The following is a 16,431-nucleotide window of genomic DNA, read 5'->3' on the forward strand; positions in this document are numbered from 1 at the left end:
TGGTACTTAAGCGATCCTTGTAATCCACCTCTCTTTCCTGGGAATTGAACTTAGTGTGATTTTTTAGTACAATAATTTTACTCTTTTACACGCTTCCACACAACAATTGGTATCAGAGCTAGATTCGTGCTTGAGGAATACAATCGTTCACGGCACTGTTCACGTACAGTAGTTGGGATTGAGGAGAAAAATGGAAAAGGTATCGTCATCAGCAAAGACTACTGTGACCAATGCAAAATTTGAAGTAGAGAAATTTGATGGTACCAATAATTTTGGTATGTAGCGATGTGAGATCCTGGATGTCTTATGTTAGCAAGAGCTGGATATAACCCTTGAAGAAAAACCTGACAAGATGGATGACAAGGAGTGGGCTAAGATCAATAGACAAGCATGTGGAACAATTCGACTATGTTTGGCCAAAGAGCAGAAGTACTCTGTCATGAGGGAGACATCATCGAAGAAGTTGTGGGATACATTAGAAGAAAAGTTTCTAACAAAAAGTCTTGAAAATAGGCTTTATATGAAAAAAAAACTTTATCGATTCACGTATGCACCCGGTATGTCGATGAATGACCATATGAACTCATTCAATAAAATTTAAGCAAACTTGCTAAATTTGGATGAGAAATTTGAAGATGAAGACAAGGCATTATTGTTGTTGAATTCTCTTCCTGATGAATATGATCATCTTACCACCACATTGCTTCATGGGAAGGATACGATCACATTTGATGCAGTCTGTAGTGCGTTGTATAGATCTGAGACTCGAAAGAAAGATAAAAATGATCACAGAGATACAACTACAGAAGTCTTAACAGTAAGAGGTCGTTCGCACAGCAACAAATCTGGTAGAAGGAGTAAGTCCAAAGGGAGACCTACCAAAGATGAATGTGCTTTTTGTCGTGAAAAAGGGCATTGGAAAAAGAATTGTCCTAAGTCACAAAAGGGCAAGGCTATTTCTGATGCATGTGTAGCGGAGCATGATGAGGAGTCAGACTTCAGCTTGGTTGGCATGGCAATGGCATGTCATACAAATGGGTGGATTTTGGATTCGGGATGTACTTATCATATGTGTCCTAATAAGGACTGGTTTTCTAGTCTTAAAGAACTAGAAGGCGGAGTTGTTTTTATGGGCAATGACAGCGCTTGTAAGACAATGGGAGTAGGTACAATCCAATTGAAGAATCACGACGGCTCAATTCAAGTATTGACAGATGTTCGCTACATACCTAGCTTGAAGAAAAATCTCATCTCATTAGGGGTCCTAGAATCTAAAGGGATCACAATCACTTTGAGAGATGGATTACTAAAGGTAGTAGCTGGGGTATTGATGAAAGCCACAAGAAGGAATAATCTGTACTATTTAAATGGAAGTACAGTTATTGGATCAACATCAACAACTTTTACGAAAGATGCAGATTCAGAGGCTACCAGGTTATGGCATATGCGATTGGGACATGCTGGTGAAAAAGCTTTGCAGAGTTTGGCGAAGCAAGGCTTGTTGAAAGGTGCAGATTCTTACAAATTGGAATTCTGTGAACATTGTGTTCTGGGCAAGCAGACGAGGATAAAATTTGGTTCAGCAATTCACAATACAAAAGGAATTCTGGACTACGTTCACAGTGATGTGTGGGGACCTACTAAAGTGGCTTCTTTGGGAGGTATGCACTATTTTGTTACTTTTGTTGATGATTATTCAAGAAAAGTATGGGTGTATCTAATAAAAAGGAAAAATGAAGTTTTGGATGCATTTCTGAAATGGAAGAAGATGGTGGAGACCCAGACTGGTCGGAAGGTCAAATGACTTCGATCAGACAATGGTACTGAGTACAAGAATGATCCATTTCTACAAGTATGTCAAGATGAGGGCATTGTGCGACACTTCACTGTTCGAGATACACTACAACAGAATGGGGTGACTGAACGTATGAATCAGACTATACCGGAGAAAGTTTGATGTATGTTGTCCAATGCTGGCTTGGGCAAGGAATTTTGGGCTGAGGCAGTTACATATGCGTGCCATCTAATTAACCGGTTGCCATCAGCTGCAATAAATGGAAAAACTTCTATGGAGAGGTGGGCTGGTAAACCTGCTACTGATTATGATTCTTTACATGTTTTTGGTTCCACTACATATTATCATGTAAAAGAATCTAAGTTAGACCCAAGAGCAAAGAAAGCATTATTCATGGGTATAACTGGTGGAGTAAAAGGATACAGTCTCTGGTGTCCTGATACAACAAAGATTGTTTTCAGTAGAGATGTGACTTTTGATAAATCAACCATGACGAAGAACAATGATTCACAAAAGGATAACAAAACCAGTGGCACTTTGCAGCAGGTGGAGCTTGAAAAGGTTAATGATGATCCAGCTAATATTGAAGGAACAAATAATGAAGAAGTTTCAACCCAAGAACTTCTATAGCAACATGATTCAATTGCATATAGAAGGCCAAGAAGAGAGATTCGTATGCTTGCTCGCTTTGATGATATGGTGGCCTATGCACTTCCAATTGCAGATGATGATGTTCCTTCTACTTACACAGAAGCAAGAAGTAACCCTGATGGTGTAAAGTGGAAGCAAGCTATGAATGAAGAAATGCAGTCTCTTCATAAATATAGGACTTGGGAGTTGGTGACACTACCCAAAGGAAAGAAGGCAATTGGATGCAAATGGGTATATGCAAAGAAAGAAGGATTTCCTAGTAAAAATGAAGTTCGATACAAGGCTAGATTGGTAGCAAAGGGTTACGCTCAGAAAGAAGGAATAGACTACAATGAAGTGTTTTCTCCAGTTGTGAAGCATTCGTCTATTCGGATTTTGCTAGCCTTGATTGCGCATTATGATCTTGAACTAGTTCAGCTCGATGTGAAGACCGCATTTTTACACGGTGATTTGGAAGTGGAAATCTATATGACTCAGCCAGATGGATTCAAGGTTGCTGATAAAGAAAATTGGGTTTGCAAACTGACAAAGTCACTTTATGGATTGAAACAATCTCCGAGGCAGTGGTACAAGCGATTTGATCAGTTCATGAAAGGGCAAAAGTACACAAGAAGTAAATTTGATCATTGCGTGTATTTTCAGAAGTTACAAGAAGGATTTTTCGCATACTTGCTCTTATAGGTTGATGATATGTTGATAACATCTAAGAGTAAAGTTGAAATTGAGAGATTGAAGACTCAACTAAACCTTGAGTTTGAGATGAAAGATCTAGGTGAAGCTAAGAAGATTCTTGGCATGGAAATATGTAGGGATAGAGCTCATGGCAGAGTTAGTTTGTCTCAGAAGCAATATTTGAAGAAGGTACTACAAAAGTTTGGCATGAACGAGCAGACAAAAGCTGTAAGTACCCCGTTGGCTTCTCATTTCAAACTTTCTGCACAACTATCTCCTTCGACGAATACGGAACAAGAATACATGTTACAAGTTCCGTATTCTAATACAGTAGGTAGCTTGATGTATGCAATGATGTGTACAAGACCCGACATTTCACAAGCAGTTAGTATAGTGAGTAGGTATATGCATAATCCTGGAAAAGGTGTTATTGGGTACGTTGATTCTGATTATACCGGTGATTTAGACAAACGAATATCAACCACTGGTTATGTGTTTACACTTGCTGGAGGACCAATGAGTTGGAAGTCTACATTGCAGTCTACAGTTGCGTTGTCAACCACATAAGCTGAATACATGGCTGTAACAGAGGTTGTAAAGAACCTATTTGGTTACAAGGTATGGTTAAAACCTTGGGATTGGTTCAGGAGCATATTAATGTGTATTGTGATAGTCAAAGTGCTATTCATTTAGCAAAGAATCAAGTCTATCATGCACGTACAAAGCATATCGACGTACGTTTCCATTTTGTGCGGGAAATTATTGATGAGGGGAAAATTCACCTTTAGAAGACTAAGACTGCAGATAATCCCGCAGATATGATGACCAAGGTGGTAACAACAATCAAGTTCCAACATTGTTTGAACTTGATCAATATTCTGCATGTCTAACAATTAAAGAAGGCACTATCAAGTGTTGTTGACAAAGGCAGAGAGAATTTGGTGAAGATAAGATTATTCGAATCAAATCTTCAAGGTGGAGATTATTGGAAATCATCCATATTTATGGAAAGTCAAAGATATGGGTATCAAATAAAGTCAAAGATATGGGTATCAAATATTGAAAAGTCAAAGATATGGGTATCGAGATATTGGCATAAGAAATCTGAGATATTTGCAATATTTGGTCCTTAATTGTAAAGTGACTTTGCTAGTTTATCCCTGAACCTCAACTATAAATAGACATAACCATCTCTCATTCTGTATCTCATATTTTCCATTCTCTACTTAAGGCATTGTTCTCTCTCTCTCTCTCTCTCTCTCTCTCTCTCTCTCTCTTTCTCTCTCTCTGTGTGTGTGTGTAAATTCTCATATGTATTTTGGAGTGAAATATATTTGGTAGTGCCCGAGGACGTAGGCAAAATTTGCTGAACCTCGTTAAATTCTTGTGTTCTTTATTGTATTATTCTGCATGAATTGTGAGTGTGATTGTAGTGATTTATTGTGTTATTAAATTACGATTGAGGAATATTCTGGTTAGGAAAGATTTGGTACTTAAGCGATCCTTGTGATCCACCTCTCTTTCCTGGGAATTGAACTTAGTGTGATTTTTTAGTACAATAATTTTACTCTTTTACACGCTTCCGCACAACAGAAGAAAATTGAGAAAAAAAGATGAGAGATATCATTTTCTATCATAATGCATAAAAATTAATCATTCTAAAACGAAACGATAAGATGAGAAAAAATGAGAAAGGAGTGTATATTAGTTCAAAATTATGCAAATTTCAAAAGTTTTATTTTATTTTCTCTCATTCTTCAATTCTACCAAGAAATGGATAAAAAGAAAATTATTTTTTTCTTTCAATTTTTTTTATCTTTCTTACCAAGCACACCTATAAAAAGAAAAATTATATATATATTATTTTTCTACCCCTTCAATTTTTCATCTTTTCAATCTTCTTTCCACCCAGGAAAAACAAATAATTAAAAGAGGAAATTAAAGAAAATATTTTTTCTAGATTAACTTGTAGATTTAGATTTTTTATTATTATTTACAAGTGTTGGGTGCAGTAATAAAACACATTACACTTCGAAGTATAGAACACGTGTTCAAAGCTTGGAGACAACATATTTGGGAGGGACAACCACAAACTCGAACATAGATTGTAAAATGGACATGACAAATACCAATATATATTATAATTTTTTATATATTTAATTTATTTCTTATATGTATTAAAGTTTATATATAATTTTTTATAATTTCAAAAATATATATTTTTAAATTTTTATATCTCTAACTTTTTATAATTTAAGGTATATATATTTGATAAAAGAACGCCACCAATTTGTTAACATCTATAAAAAATATATCTGGCATACTTCAGGCATTGAAAAAATGAGTGTAGTATCAAATTGAGCTAAAAAAAACTTTAAATACCAAAGTGGAAGATGGGTATATCCTTAGCCAAATTGTGAATTGAGCCACCAAATTATTAGGATAATTTACATTTATAAGTCCTTTTATATAAACAAAGAGTTTGGAGAAAATTTTAAATCAATCAATATAGATTTTATTGCTTATTGTATCATTGATTTTATCGTTTTAAATATTTTTTTATAAGATTTATCATATTTATAAAAATTTAATTTTACTAAAATATTTGAAGAATTTACTTGATAATAAATATTTATTATACTTCTAATTATAAATAAGAATTTTGATTTCATAAAAGGACTTCTTATAGTAATAAATAAAGAGTTAAAATTTACAATGAATTACTTAATGTTATGTTTCAATTAACCGAAAAAGTAAAAAGAAAAAGAAGTTGGACATAATGATTAACTTAGCCCTAATGTCAAGGGGCTAGAGTTCTCTCTTGCAATCTGTGCGGCCTTAGGCGATCCGTTTGTCCAAACTCGCCTAAGTCAGCCTTCACTCAAGTGAGGATTCTTAAAGAACTCCTCCAAAGCACCAAATTGAAGAGCGGAAGCGATTTATGCCAAAAGAAGCTAACCAAAGAACAACAGAAAGAGTGCTCGCAAAGTGTTTGAGTAAATGCTCACAATTCTCTTATTCACAAAGAATAATGAAACAATGAATGGAGTGAGTACAACTGAGGGGAGGCTCTCTATTTATAGTTGAGCTCCCCCAAAACCGACGGTCAAGATACATTTACATCGACGGATGAGATTAGCCATATCCCTTTATTTTAGGGATTTACAAGATATGCCATATCAAATCTAATCTAATCTTTACAAGATATGATTCCCTCTATCTTCTAAGATTAGTTACCATATCAGCCTAAGTTGCCATGTCTTCATTATCGGGCCAACCAGGTTTCAATCTGACAGGCTTCTCTAATAGATCTTTGAATTGAACCAGTTCTCGTGGGCCAAATGATCCCCATCTGAGCAATAGACCTCCATTGAATGCATTTGGTGCGATGGTCACGGGCTTTGAACTGTGGCTCGTGACACTAGCGTTTACTTATTGTGACGTTAATTCTAATTTTTTTAAAAATGATTTTGACCCTCAACTTTTAAAATTGTCAAATTATTTATTTAAAAGAAAAAATTGTCCAAATTATCCAACTAAAAAAAAGCAATTTAACTAAAATTTGAAGGTTAAGGGTTAAACTGATTAAAAGAAAAGAATTAGGGCCAAATTAACAAAAAGTGATTAATGTTAAAAGGATAAATATATCGTTATGGTAAAAAATTATATTAATTTAGTTTTACATAGAAAATTCTAATTTTTCATATAAGAAACTAAATATTTCATATATAAAATTTTATAAGTTTTATTTTTACTACTGTAATATTTATTTCATATAAAAGTTTATAAGTTTTATTTTAATTTTTTATATAAGTAACTTAAATATGATTATCATAATTTGAATTGTTGAATAAATTAATGTATTTTAATTATGTTCAAAGTAAATAAAAAAGCAAAATCACAGGTACAAATGATTCAACATGAAATTCCAAAATTAGTTCCTGTTTAAAAAATAAATCGCACAGAAATAGTTTTTATATTAAAAATGTTTTAACGGAACTAATAAGTGATCTAATTTGTGTATAGACATGATTAAAAAATCTGAAAATTGATGTGGAGTTGAGTGACTTGAATGTAAATTACCCAAATTATCGGAACATAGAATGCATCTTTTATAGACTAAAATATGAAACTGACAAGATTTACTATGATAACGTTGTCAGAGAAGTAACAATGAAAAGAAAAATGTATTGGACTGAACAAAAAGAGAGATGATCTGATGTATTGGACTGATTACTATAACCTATGAGACATGCTAAGATCAGACAGATTCTACAGCAAAACATGGCTGCAATTTCAGCAACTGAACAAAATCCATCCATAAACAGAAACTTGAGTTGAAGAGCCAACGCCTCCTTTAATGCAGGCTCCAAAATCCCCCAGAGACAAACCTGAATGAACATCATAAAGTAGACTGAAATCACATAAACATATCCACAAGCATTCCATTGATGCTGCAAAATATAAGCAGATAAAATATTCTCGAGTTGAAACATACTCACTTCTTTCAGATAGAGGATAAGGCATGGCGGGGTGGCTCGATCCATATGTTCTCAAAGGGAGGTTGCTCTCCCCAGTCATACTGCTGTTTACGGGGATAGTATCTACAGTCATCAAACGAATACGATATGCAACGCTTTCCAAAGAAACGAAATTTGGAGAAGTACACACTGTTCCTCATTATTCCAGGCAGATTAGCTCCTGAAAGAGATGACAAGAAACTTGCAAATATTGTCACACCGCGAAGGCTTTCCATTTCTTTCCATGCCAATTCTGATCGATACAGTTTATATATCATGGGGTTCTTGTTTTGAGACGTATAGACGACTAAGAGATCTCCGTTGTGCTCTGTCATAAATTTTCCTTTCCACCAATTTTTGACGAAAAAATTCTCAGGGCATCTTGGTGGAGGCACAGCAAGAACCTTCCAATATCGTCTCCCTGGATCATAAACTCCTAACCAACCAGTGAGACTAAGACAATAAAAGAGTCCACTGCAGAAAACGGGTTTGTCCCAAATGCTACTAACAAACGGCAAGCGATTCCGGTGGTTAACAATGGTCCATTCCGATGCCCCGGGATGACATGTGCTGATAGCAACAACAGTAGGGTGGACGTGCTTTATTGAGAAAACCACACAGTTGGTCGATGTTGGGGCACAAGAGAAAGCCATTATTTCATATGCCAACTCATAGCTAGGAAGATTTATTGTCTCCCGAGTGAAGGGATTAAAGAAGAATACCAGGTGATTCCTGCGTCTATATAACAACAACCAACCCTGTTTAGTGTAACAAACCCTGCATCCACGCAACTCTGGTAGCTCAAGAGAGTGGATTTTGCGCTCTGATGGATCATAGAACTCGTACAAGCAACCAGATTTCGGTATGTACATGAGCCATGGTGATTGGTTCATAACCCGAACTGAGATTGCAACCTTGTGCCACCTCTTGCAGACAACAGATGCTCGAACGTTATCCTCAAATGTTAGATTGGACAAAATCAATTCCAAAAGTTCTAGAGGAAGATCAGACCATGTTTGTAACTCCAACCTCCCCTTACCATCTTCACTTGCAGTTCTTTCAATCCCATTCACCATTTCTGCTAGCCTATACAGCCAAAAGGATTATTGATATTAGAATGGGTTTATCTATCAGCTATAAAATATTAAAAAGAAGTGTAGGATGTAAACAACGAAATTAAACCCTAAAAATGCTCCACTAAGTCAGATAGCTTAATCATGCTTTATATAAGATTCAAAATCCAATGCTTGCTGCATTTCTTCAACCCAAAAGGCGGAATCGCTCCAAAATAACACATTAACAAGGAATCAATACTGAATCGCTCCAATCCCCTAAACATGCAATGATTTGTAACCATGGTTAAAGACCCAAAAAAAAGAAAATTAAAATTCTCAACTATCTATCCCTGCAATTTCTCAAAACCCAGAATGACTCCCAAGCATAGGCATAAACAAAAGAAAAATATCAGCCTTGCCAACAAATTTGCATAATTCTACTTCCTTATTAAGTAAAGAATCAAATTTTGTTCTCATATTCAGAACTCAAGAAGCTATAATTCCCAAAACGCAACTGTGATTTGCATGAAAACCTAATCACCGAAGTTTCAATTTTTTTATTAAAAATAGGTAAAGCTACCAACTTGGTCACTCAAAGAACCCAAAAGAATAAAAATTTAAAAACAAAACCTTACAATTTAAGCTTTCTTTTCTTTGTTGCAGCCATATTAAGCAGAAAACTAAAGGTTTTGCAGTGTGTTTTGAGGTGCAAATAGAAAAAGCAGTAAAAAGGTGTAGGGAAAAGGCAGTGATGGACGCCACGTAATGTAGTGATGTTAAGTTGAGTTTTGTGTTTAGATGAAGCGGCGAGTTTTGATTTATTAGTGAGAGGTTGTGTAGTGAAGGCTTGGTCTTATGGTTACCATTTTTGTTTTCAAAATAGGAAATTCATTTATTGCAAATCCATTACAAAAGTAAGAATGGATACGATCCCATGTCAAGAAAAATTCCCAACAAAATACATTACCATAAATCGTCCATATTTTTCTTTTCTTTCTATATTATATTATTATTGTTATTGTTGGAACATAAATTTCATTTTGATCACCGTAAACAGTACAGGATGAGACACCAACTTTACTAGCCATAACCCAACCAACTCACCGAGTAAGCAAAAAGAAAGAACATTCATTTTTAAAGAAACATCCCATCCTAATGATAAGGAGACAACCAAAACAAAGCCAGTAATACCCATATTCCTTTAATAATTAACTGCATAGATAGAACCAAGCCTAATAGTAAAAGAATCAACCATCATATTCAATTTCTCCAATATTTTAAATGCAAATTAAAAGGCTAGTAGACTTTTGAAAACAAAATAACAACTCTAACATAGCAAAAACATGGAATAAGATCTTGACAATTAGCGCCACTGAAGATACAAGTTCGACATGGGAACTTGGCTCATAAAACGGAGGTTCCCCCCCACCCCAACCAAAAAAAGAAGAAGAAGACTTACGGTTTGAAAAGTGGTGAGATTCGAAAAAACTCGAAAGTTTCAAAAAATAAGAAAGCAAAGAGAATTTTGAGATAAGTCTTCATATCTAATCGAAAAAATGCTCTTAAACAATCTAAAAAACGAGAAAAGAAAAAACTCTAATCTTGAGAGAAACCCAAAGAAACGAGAGGGGAAGATAAAAAGAAATTTTCATAAGAGTTCTACTTATCCGAGGAGAGAGAATAGAGAACAACCCTAGTGGCGAGGTATACTAATATTTTTAATTTGTTACTTCCGTTAATTGATTTAGACGATTTTTTATAATAAAAGCGAGTAAGTTGGTTTTTGTACCATTAATTTTTATAATACTAGCGGCAGGGTATAACTTGTCCTGTTTTAAAATGACGTAAAAAATGAACAACTCAATTCTTATTATGTTTTAAAATGTTAAATTCTAATTTTTTTGTGTCATTTTAATGCCATTTAAAATTTTACCTTTTTACTTTAGTGGTTTCTTAACGTAAAATATCAATTAAACGAAACAACGAAATAGAGACAAACAAGTAGGAGGATAAACCTAAAACCCAAGTAGCAGGCTTACCCTATACACCTATTCCTACCATCCGTCATATTCCCACTATCAAGCTGAGTAGAATTAGAATTCAAAACAAAAGGAACAAAATTCCAAACAACACAATTTGCATACAATAAAGCTACCCTAGTGTCACAAATATCCCATTCCTTGACCCGAATAGCATGATTCTGTGTGGCAAGATGACTACTCATAACCATGATCAACCTTTCTTAGGTCCTTTTTAGTGGACTATCTTAGTTCACATTGATGCTTTGTCCAAAAGGCCTCTCACTTGTTTCGGCCTTACGAAGTCACTTGCATCCAACCATTTAGAACAAGGGAGGGAACCCACTCTTGTCGCACGTTTAGCACTCATGCTTGCAAGAGGTCTCAAGCATCATCTCCATTAATGACGTTGAGCATCGACCATCACGGTCTAAGTCACAAGGTATCTTTGCTGAAGGTTTGGGGAACCCAACACCAAGTCCATGCTCGTTTGATGCGTCTTATGTGCTATAACCCAATGGCACTACTCGATCGTTGGCTGTTCACCAACTAAGGGCCACTTTTAGCCCATCACATTACTCATTAGGGCCACTTCAAGGGCTATGCTTGTTTGCCCCATTTATTCAACGCAAGACTCATCCTAGTAAATCGTCCTAGCTCTAAAGCATTAAGCTTAACAACTATCTCTACGTTCCTACAAGACTAGTAGCCGGTCCACCTATTAGTTATCTTGATGGTATGTTGCATCTCGACGCCCCTCATACAAAGAACTGTCTCATGATCCCAATGGTAGCCTAAAGGAATTCAGGTGGAAGATCTCATGTTCTTGAATCATAAGATCAACAGAGAAAACATGTCCTTGAATCATAAAAGGGCATCTATGATAAACTTTATTCACTACCACACTATCACGAATAAACTAATGACAATCATACCCAAACCAATAGTCTCAACAGGGATTGCTAACTTACTGCCAACTCACTCAAAATATACAATTGCATCGATCCTGAATCAACTAAGGAAATGAATGGAGTAAACTGCAAAGTGAAAGTACCTACGATGACGTCAGTCGGATCCTGATCCTCCGGCTTCCTAACAACATAAAATCGAGCTGGACTTCTAGATTCAACCTGTGTGGCAACAATATGAGCAACAATCTGTTGCCCAACTGGTCTCCCATTACCTCTACCGCGACCACGACCTCTAGTAGGCACAGAAATAGGTACCGAACTCTGAGTTTGTGAAACCTTAACCCTATGCAGATAATCCCTCAAAAAATATTCCTTCGAACCACGTTTAAAACATCTGCTTGTTAACTTACGACAGTTTCCAGAATGCCTACGCTCACAATGTGCATAAAGCGGCCAACTAGAACTACCCGTTGAACCACTAGTACTAACCACAGTGCTACTCTACTACTTGGACCAACTCGGTCGAGACCCACGTCTTGCACCTCTACCAGAAACATCATGCCCTCTTTTAGACGGTCGTATCGATGCACCATTAAAAGCTCTCTTGCTAGAATCAGTAACCATAGAATGAGGCAGCTCAGCTAAAGTCTCCTCAATTGTTTTAACTCTCTCAACTAACTCATCGAACATCTCCACATTCTGAACTACCAAATAAACTCGAATATCACGATTTAGCCCAAAACGAAACCTCTTACAATGGTCCATCCCAGAAAGAATCAACTCAAGTGCATACTAACTAAGTCGCACAAACTCAACCACATATAGATCACCCTGAACCAAATCTAAAAACTCCTGCTTACGAGCCTCCATATACTAGCCCATAAACTTCTTTTTACAAACCTAAAAAAAGTAGCTCCAAGTCAATCTATCAGTAACAGTACCTCTCTTAACTGTAATCCACCAACGATGAGCCTCACTGTCAACTAAGGACACAACACAACCCAACTTTTCCTCGTTAGAACAGGACATTTGCTCGAGGATCCTTTCAACTCCTTCCAACTAGTACTCAACTACGGTTGGATCAGTACCTTTCACTCCAGAAAACTCTTTACCACCTAATGCTTGAATATGTTATAGCCACAACCCTCAATTAATCGGTGCATGAGTAGCACCAACAATAACCTGAAGTGCTTCTATCATAGCTTCCATCAGAGGGCCTACACCCTCATCAGGTATGTTCACTCTATGCGGCGACACAGAAGGTGAAGAGGATGTACCATCCTCTTGAGCACTAGTTCTCACATTAACATGTGTAGGAGGCATATTCTAATTATCTAGCACATAACAAATAAATAAACAATGTGAGTGGCGGGGAATGATCCAAGTCACGTTTCTACAAGTAAAATTTAGGATTAAAGGTAATGTTTTCCCATTCCTACCCCACATGCATCACAAACAAAAGATATCTCATGCAATACAAGCAACTGAAATAACTTAGTCACTTGGGTTTCGTAACCCCACAACATATAACAATCACTTAGTCCGAGTGTTATTGAACCTAAAACTCTGATACCAATAAATGTAACACCCTATAGGTCGCCGGGCCCGAATACTGGATGTCATACCACTATCTTATGTACATTAAGCAAAAGCTCATTCGAAAAAATTATCCATCATTCCATTATTTGTGAAGGTTTTAAACCACTCAACTTGATAGTTATCATTGTTTCATGCAAATCTCACAATAATTAGTCTTATAAACAATTTAAAACATGCTTAGGGTCCATTTAGCAAAATTTTTAAAACATGTCTGTAGGTATCGATATTGGTACTAGGGTATTGATAGTTTCAATAGGTGGTACCAATACCACTTGGAAAATAAATACCAAACCTTCATTCTATTTCTTGACTAAATCTCAAAGTCTTGATAATTATCGGTACCTGTCATGAAATATCGATACTTTAACCCCGAGTATTGATACTTGAGCAAAGGTATCGATACAAATCTCTATTTTAACTTCCTGCACATTTTGAAACACAGAGGTATCGATTTTGGAACCCGATTATCGATACCTCTGCCCCTGAACATGAAAATACAGTACACAAATGCAACTAACTCACTCCAAAACAATTTCTAAGCATCATGCATAAATTACTTCGATAAATAATCATTCAACGACTAAATTTAATAGTTCAAGTCGTCAAAACATGTCCAAACAAGATACATCAAGCCATCATTAAAGTTTATGAACATAAGCAAACATGTAAACACATAAACTTCTAAAACTAAAACACAACAGAGTCGGTAAATAATCCAAACATATCATGGCACTAAACAATTATACCTCATTGCCTTATTTCCTAATACGAAAATAACTGGAAGAACACCTACGATAATAAACGAGTCTTCTTTAGATCACTCCCTACGACAACCACACCGCCCACACCGAACTGTTACTAATCTGCAAATGTCAAAAAGAGTAGGTGAGCTTAACGAGCTTAGTGAATGAGTGAAATAATAACAACGCAAACATTCCGTCATGCATCCACAATAACCACATACATATACAATACTAGACTCTTATGTTTAGTAACACGTAACACTTTAACACGCATTGTCTAATAGTTCATTTGCATAACATTTATAAGGATAGTTTGCATAGAAACCACATATTTATTAAGGCATTTATTACACAACACACACACACAATACAAGATAATGTGACACTTGAGTTATGAAACTTATGATGAGCTCTATCATCACACATCGGATAAACGGATCTCCATCACACCATATAGACTCGTAGAGTCAAACATGTTCTAGAAGTGAAGCGTATAGCTAACACTCTCCTTATTTCCCCTCGCATGTCCCGTTGAATGAAGCTTAGCTCACATTCCCTTATCCCTCCAAATATGTCCTAAGGCCTCAATTCCCAAAATCACTATACATATAGGTGAGTACCCACAATCCTATGACATGCCAACTGTATCCAATAGTTTCAGAAATCACAAGGTCAAAATATCTAATTTAACACATATTACTTACTGATTATCCGAGCACTATCATTGCATGTTAGCATCTTTTGTAAAGCACTATCACTTTCATATAACATATATATATATCATGTATACATTTTCACTTCTCATAACAATGATTATATCCACATATTGCATATTTGAGATTCTCATCACTATATTACTCAAAAATAGACCCCATCTCAGAGGAGGTTCTAAATAGAAAAGAACCAAACACACTACTTCATATTTCCTTTAGACGATTTCGTTTTGATTGGAGTGTCAGACTCCTATTTGGCTTCTGCCTTACTTTAATGGGGGATTAATTGTTGATCGATTGTTACCTGATTAGCTTATGACCGTTCAACCAATTCTGATGGATTCTAAATGGTTTATCATCCTTACATATTTTTATTTCCCTTGCACATATCACATTTTGTTCCCTTTTTCCTCTTACTTCTTATCATGAATATACTTTTTAGTTTCATCCTAGATCGTAAACATGCCATAGCTCTAGCGGATAAACTGGCATTCTACTCATAAGTTCTTGTAGAGAAGAGCTATACTGCACTAGCGGTCTTAACCTTGTTTTATCCTTTCTATTTTTATGCTACACTCTGGTTAAAATGTTAATTAGGTTACTCCCTTGTAAACCGCACTAATTACGATGCCTTGCCTTTAAGGCGCATCAAATCTATTTGCATTAGAATGTTTTAGCTTACAGTTTCTAGTAGACTATCAATCATCCGAGTTCACAATACTCCTTATATGAAGGTTCCTTATGGAACTAACCATATATCAAATACTCCCACATTAGGTTTTCCTAAAAAAAGAATAGTTTTGACAGACATATCTGCCACTTGGATTAACCTTCATATTACCTTTTCCTGCCAATGGGCTCTAACTGGCCCCTCATTATCAAATAGACTACCCGGGGTACTTATGATTGAACTTCTAACATACAGAGTTCCGCTCAACACTATCTGGCGGTACTTAATGACAAATCATTATCTATGATCCTCGAATAAATCTTTTTTCATTTGCATATACTCCAGGCACTCGGGGCATGTCCTTTCTATGTCTTAATCTAGTTGGGTTACCACCCACATTCCCTACGACTTCTTTGATTACTGTTTTAGTGGATTGTTTCCTTTTCTACTTCTTTAGCCTTATTCGATAGATTCCTCAACAATCCGCTGGCTAATTATCTTTTTTTCCAACGCTTTACATTTTTCTTCCAACCTTTTTTTCCTAGATTGCGTGATTTCCCACGATCTCTATCTTGGAGATCCACCCTATGTTTACTATCTCGACAGGCTACCATACTCTGCCATAATCGAGATGTGGTCTTTCACAACCTAACCCCATGTTTAATGTCCTAGTAGACTACTCCGTATTTAATGTCCCAACAAACTACCCCGTATTTAATGTCCCGACGGACTCCAAATATTGTCATAGCCGAGCTATGGTCTTACACTATATACCTTATGTTTCACGTCCTGGTCGACTACCCCATATTTAATGTCTTAGCAAATTTCCCTGTGATTAATGTCTCAACGAACTCCAAATGCTGCCATAGTTGAGCTACGGTCTTACAAAATATACCCTATGTTTAACGTTCTAGCGAACTACCCCGTATTTAATGTCTCAATGGACCATCCCATGTTTAATTTCCCGACAAACTCTAAATGCTGCCATAGTCGAACTATACTTTTACACCTTAAACCACTTTGAGGTATCGCCCCGAAAGACTTTACTGCCGTCGCTGTGTCACCTCATAGAGCCTACTGGTCA

At 36.1% G+C, this 16,431-nt stretch overlaps 1 protein-coding gene across 4 annotated transcripts; it reads right to left on the minus strand.

Moving 5' to 3' along the window:
* Positions 1–7,206: 7,206 nt before the first annotated feature.
* Positions 7,207–10,270, minus strand: LOC107899244 (F-box/kelch-repeat protein At1g57790). 4 transcript variants are annotated; one of them, XM_041091329.1, is made up of 3 exons: positions 10,153–10,270; positions 7,621–8,724; positions 7,207–7,509 (listed from the first exon to the last, which is right to left on the minus strand). In XM_041091329.1, exons 1-2 carry the CDS (start codon positions 10,233–10,235, stop codon positions 7,626–7,628), a joined length of 1,182 nt encoding a protein of 393 aa, XP_040947263.1. In that variant the 5' UTR covers positions 10,236–10,270; the 3' UTR covers positions 7,207–7,509; positions 7,621–7,625. The 4 variants fall into 4 exon arrangements, with proteins under 4 accessions (XP_040947263.1, XP_016680387.1, XP_016680388.1 ...); XM_016824898.2 differs by lacking the exon at positions 10,153–10,270 and adding an exon at positions 9,329–9,622; XM_016824899.2 differs by lacking the exon at positions 10,153–10,270 and adding an exon at positions 9,324–9,520.
* Positions 10,271–16,431: the final 6,161 nt, after the last annotated feature.

This window comes from Gossypium hirsutum, chromosome D04, assembly GCF_007990345.1.
Source record: "Gossypium hirsutum isolate 1008001.06 chromosome D04, Gossypium_hirsutum_v2.1, whole genome shotgun sequence".
NCBI classification, from domain to species: Eukaryota; Viridiplantae; Streptophyta; class Magnoliopsida; order Malvales; family Malvaceae; genus Gossypium; species Gossypium hirsutum.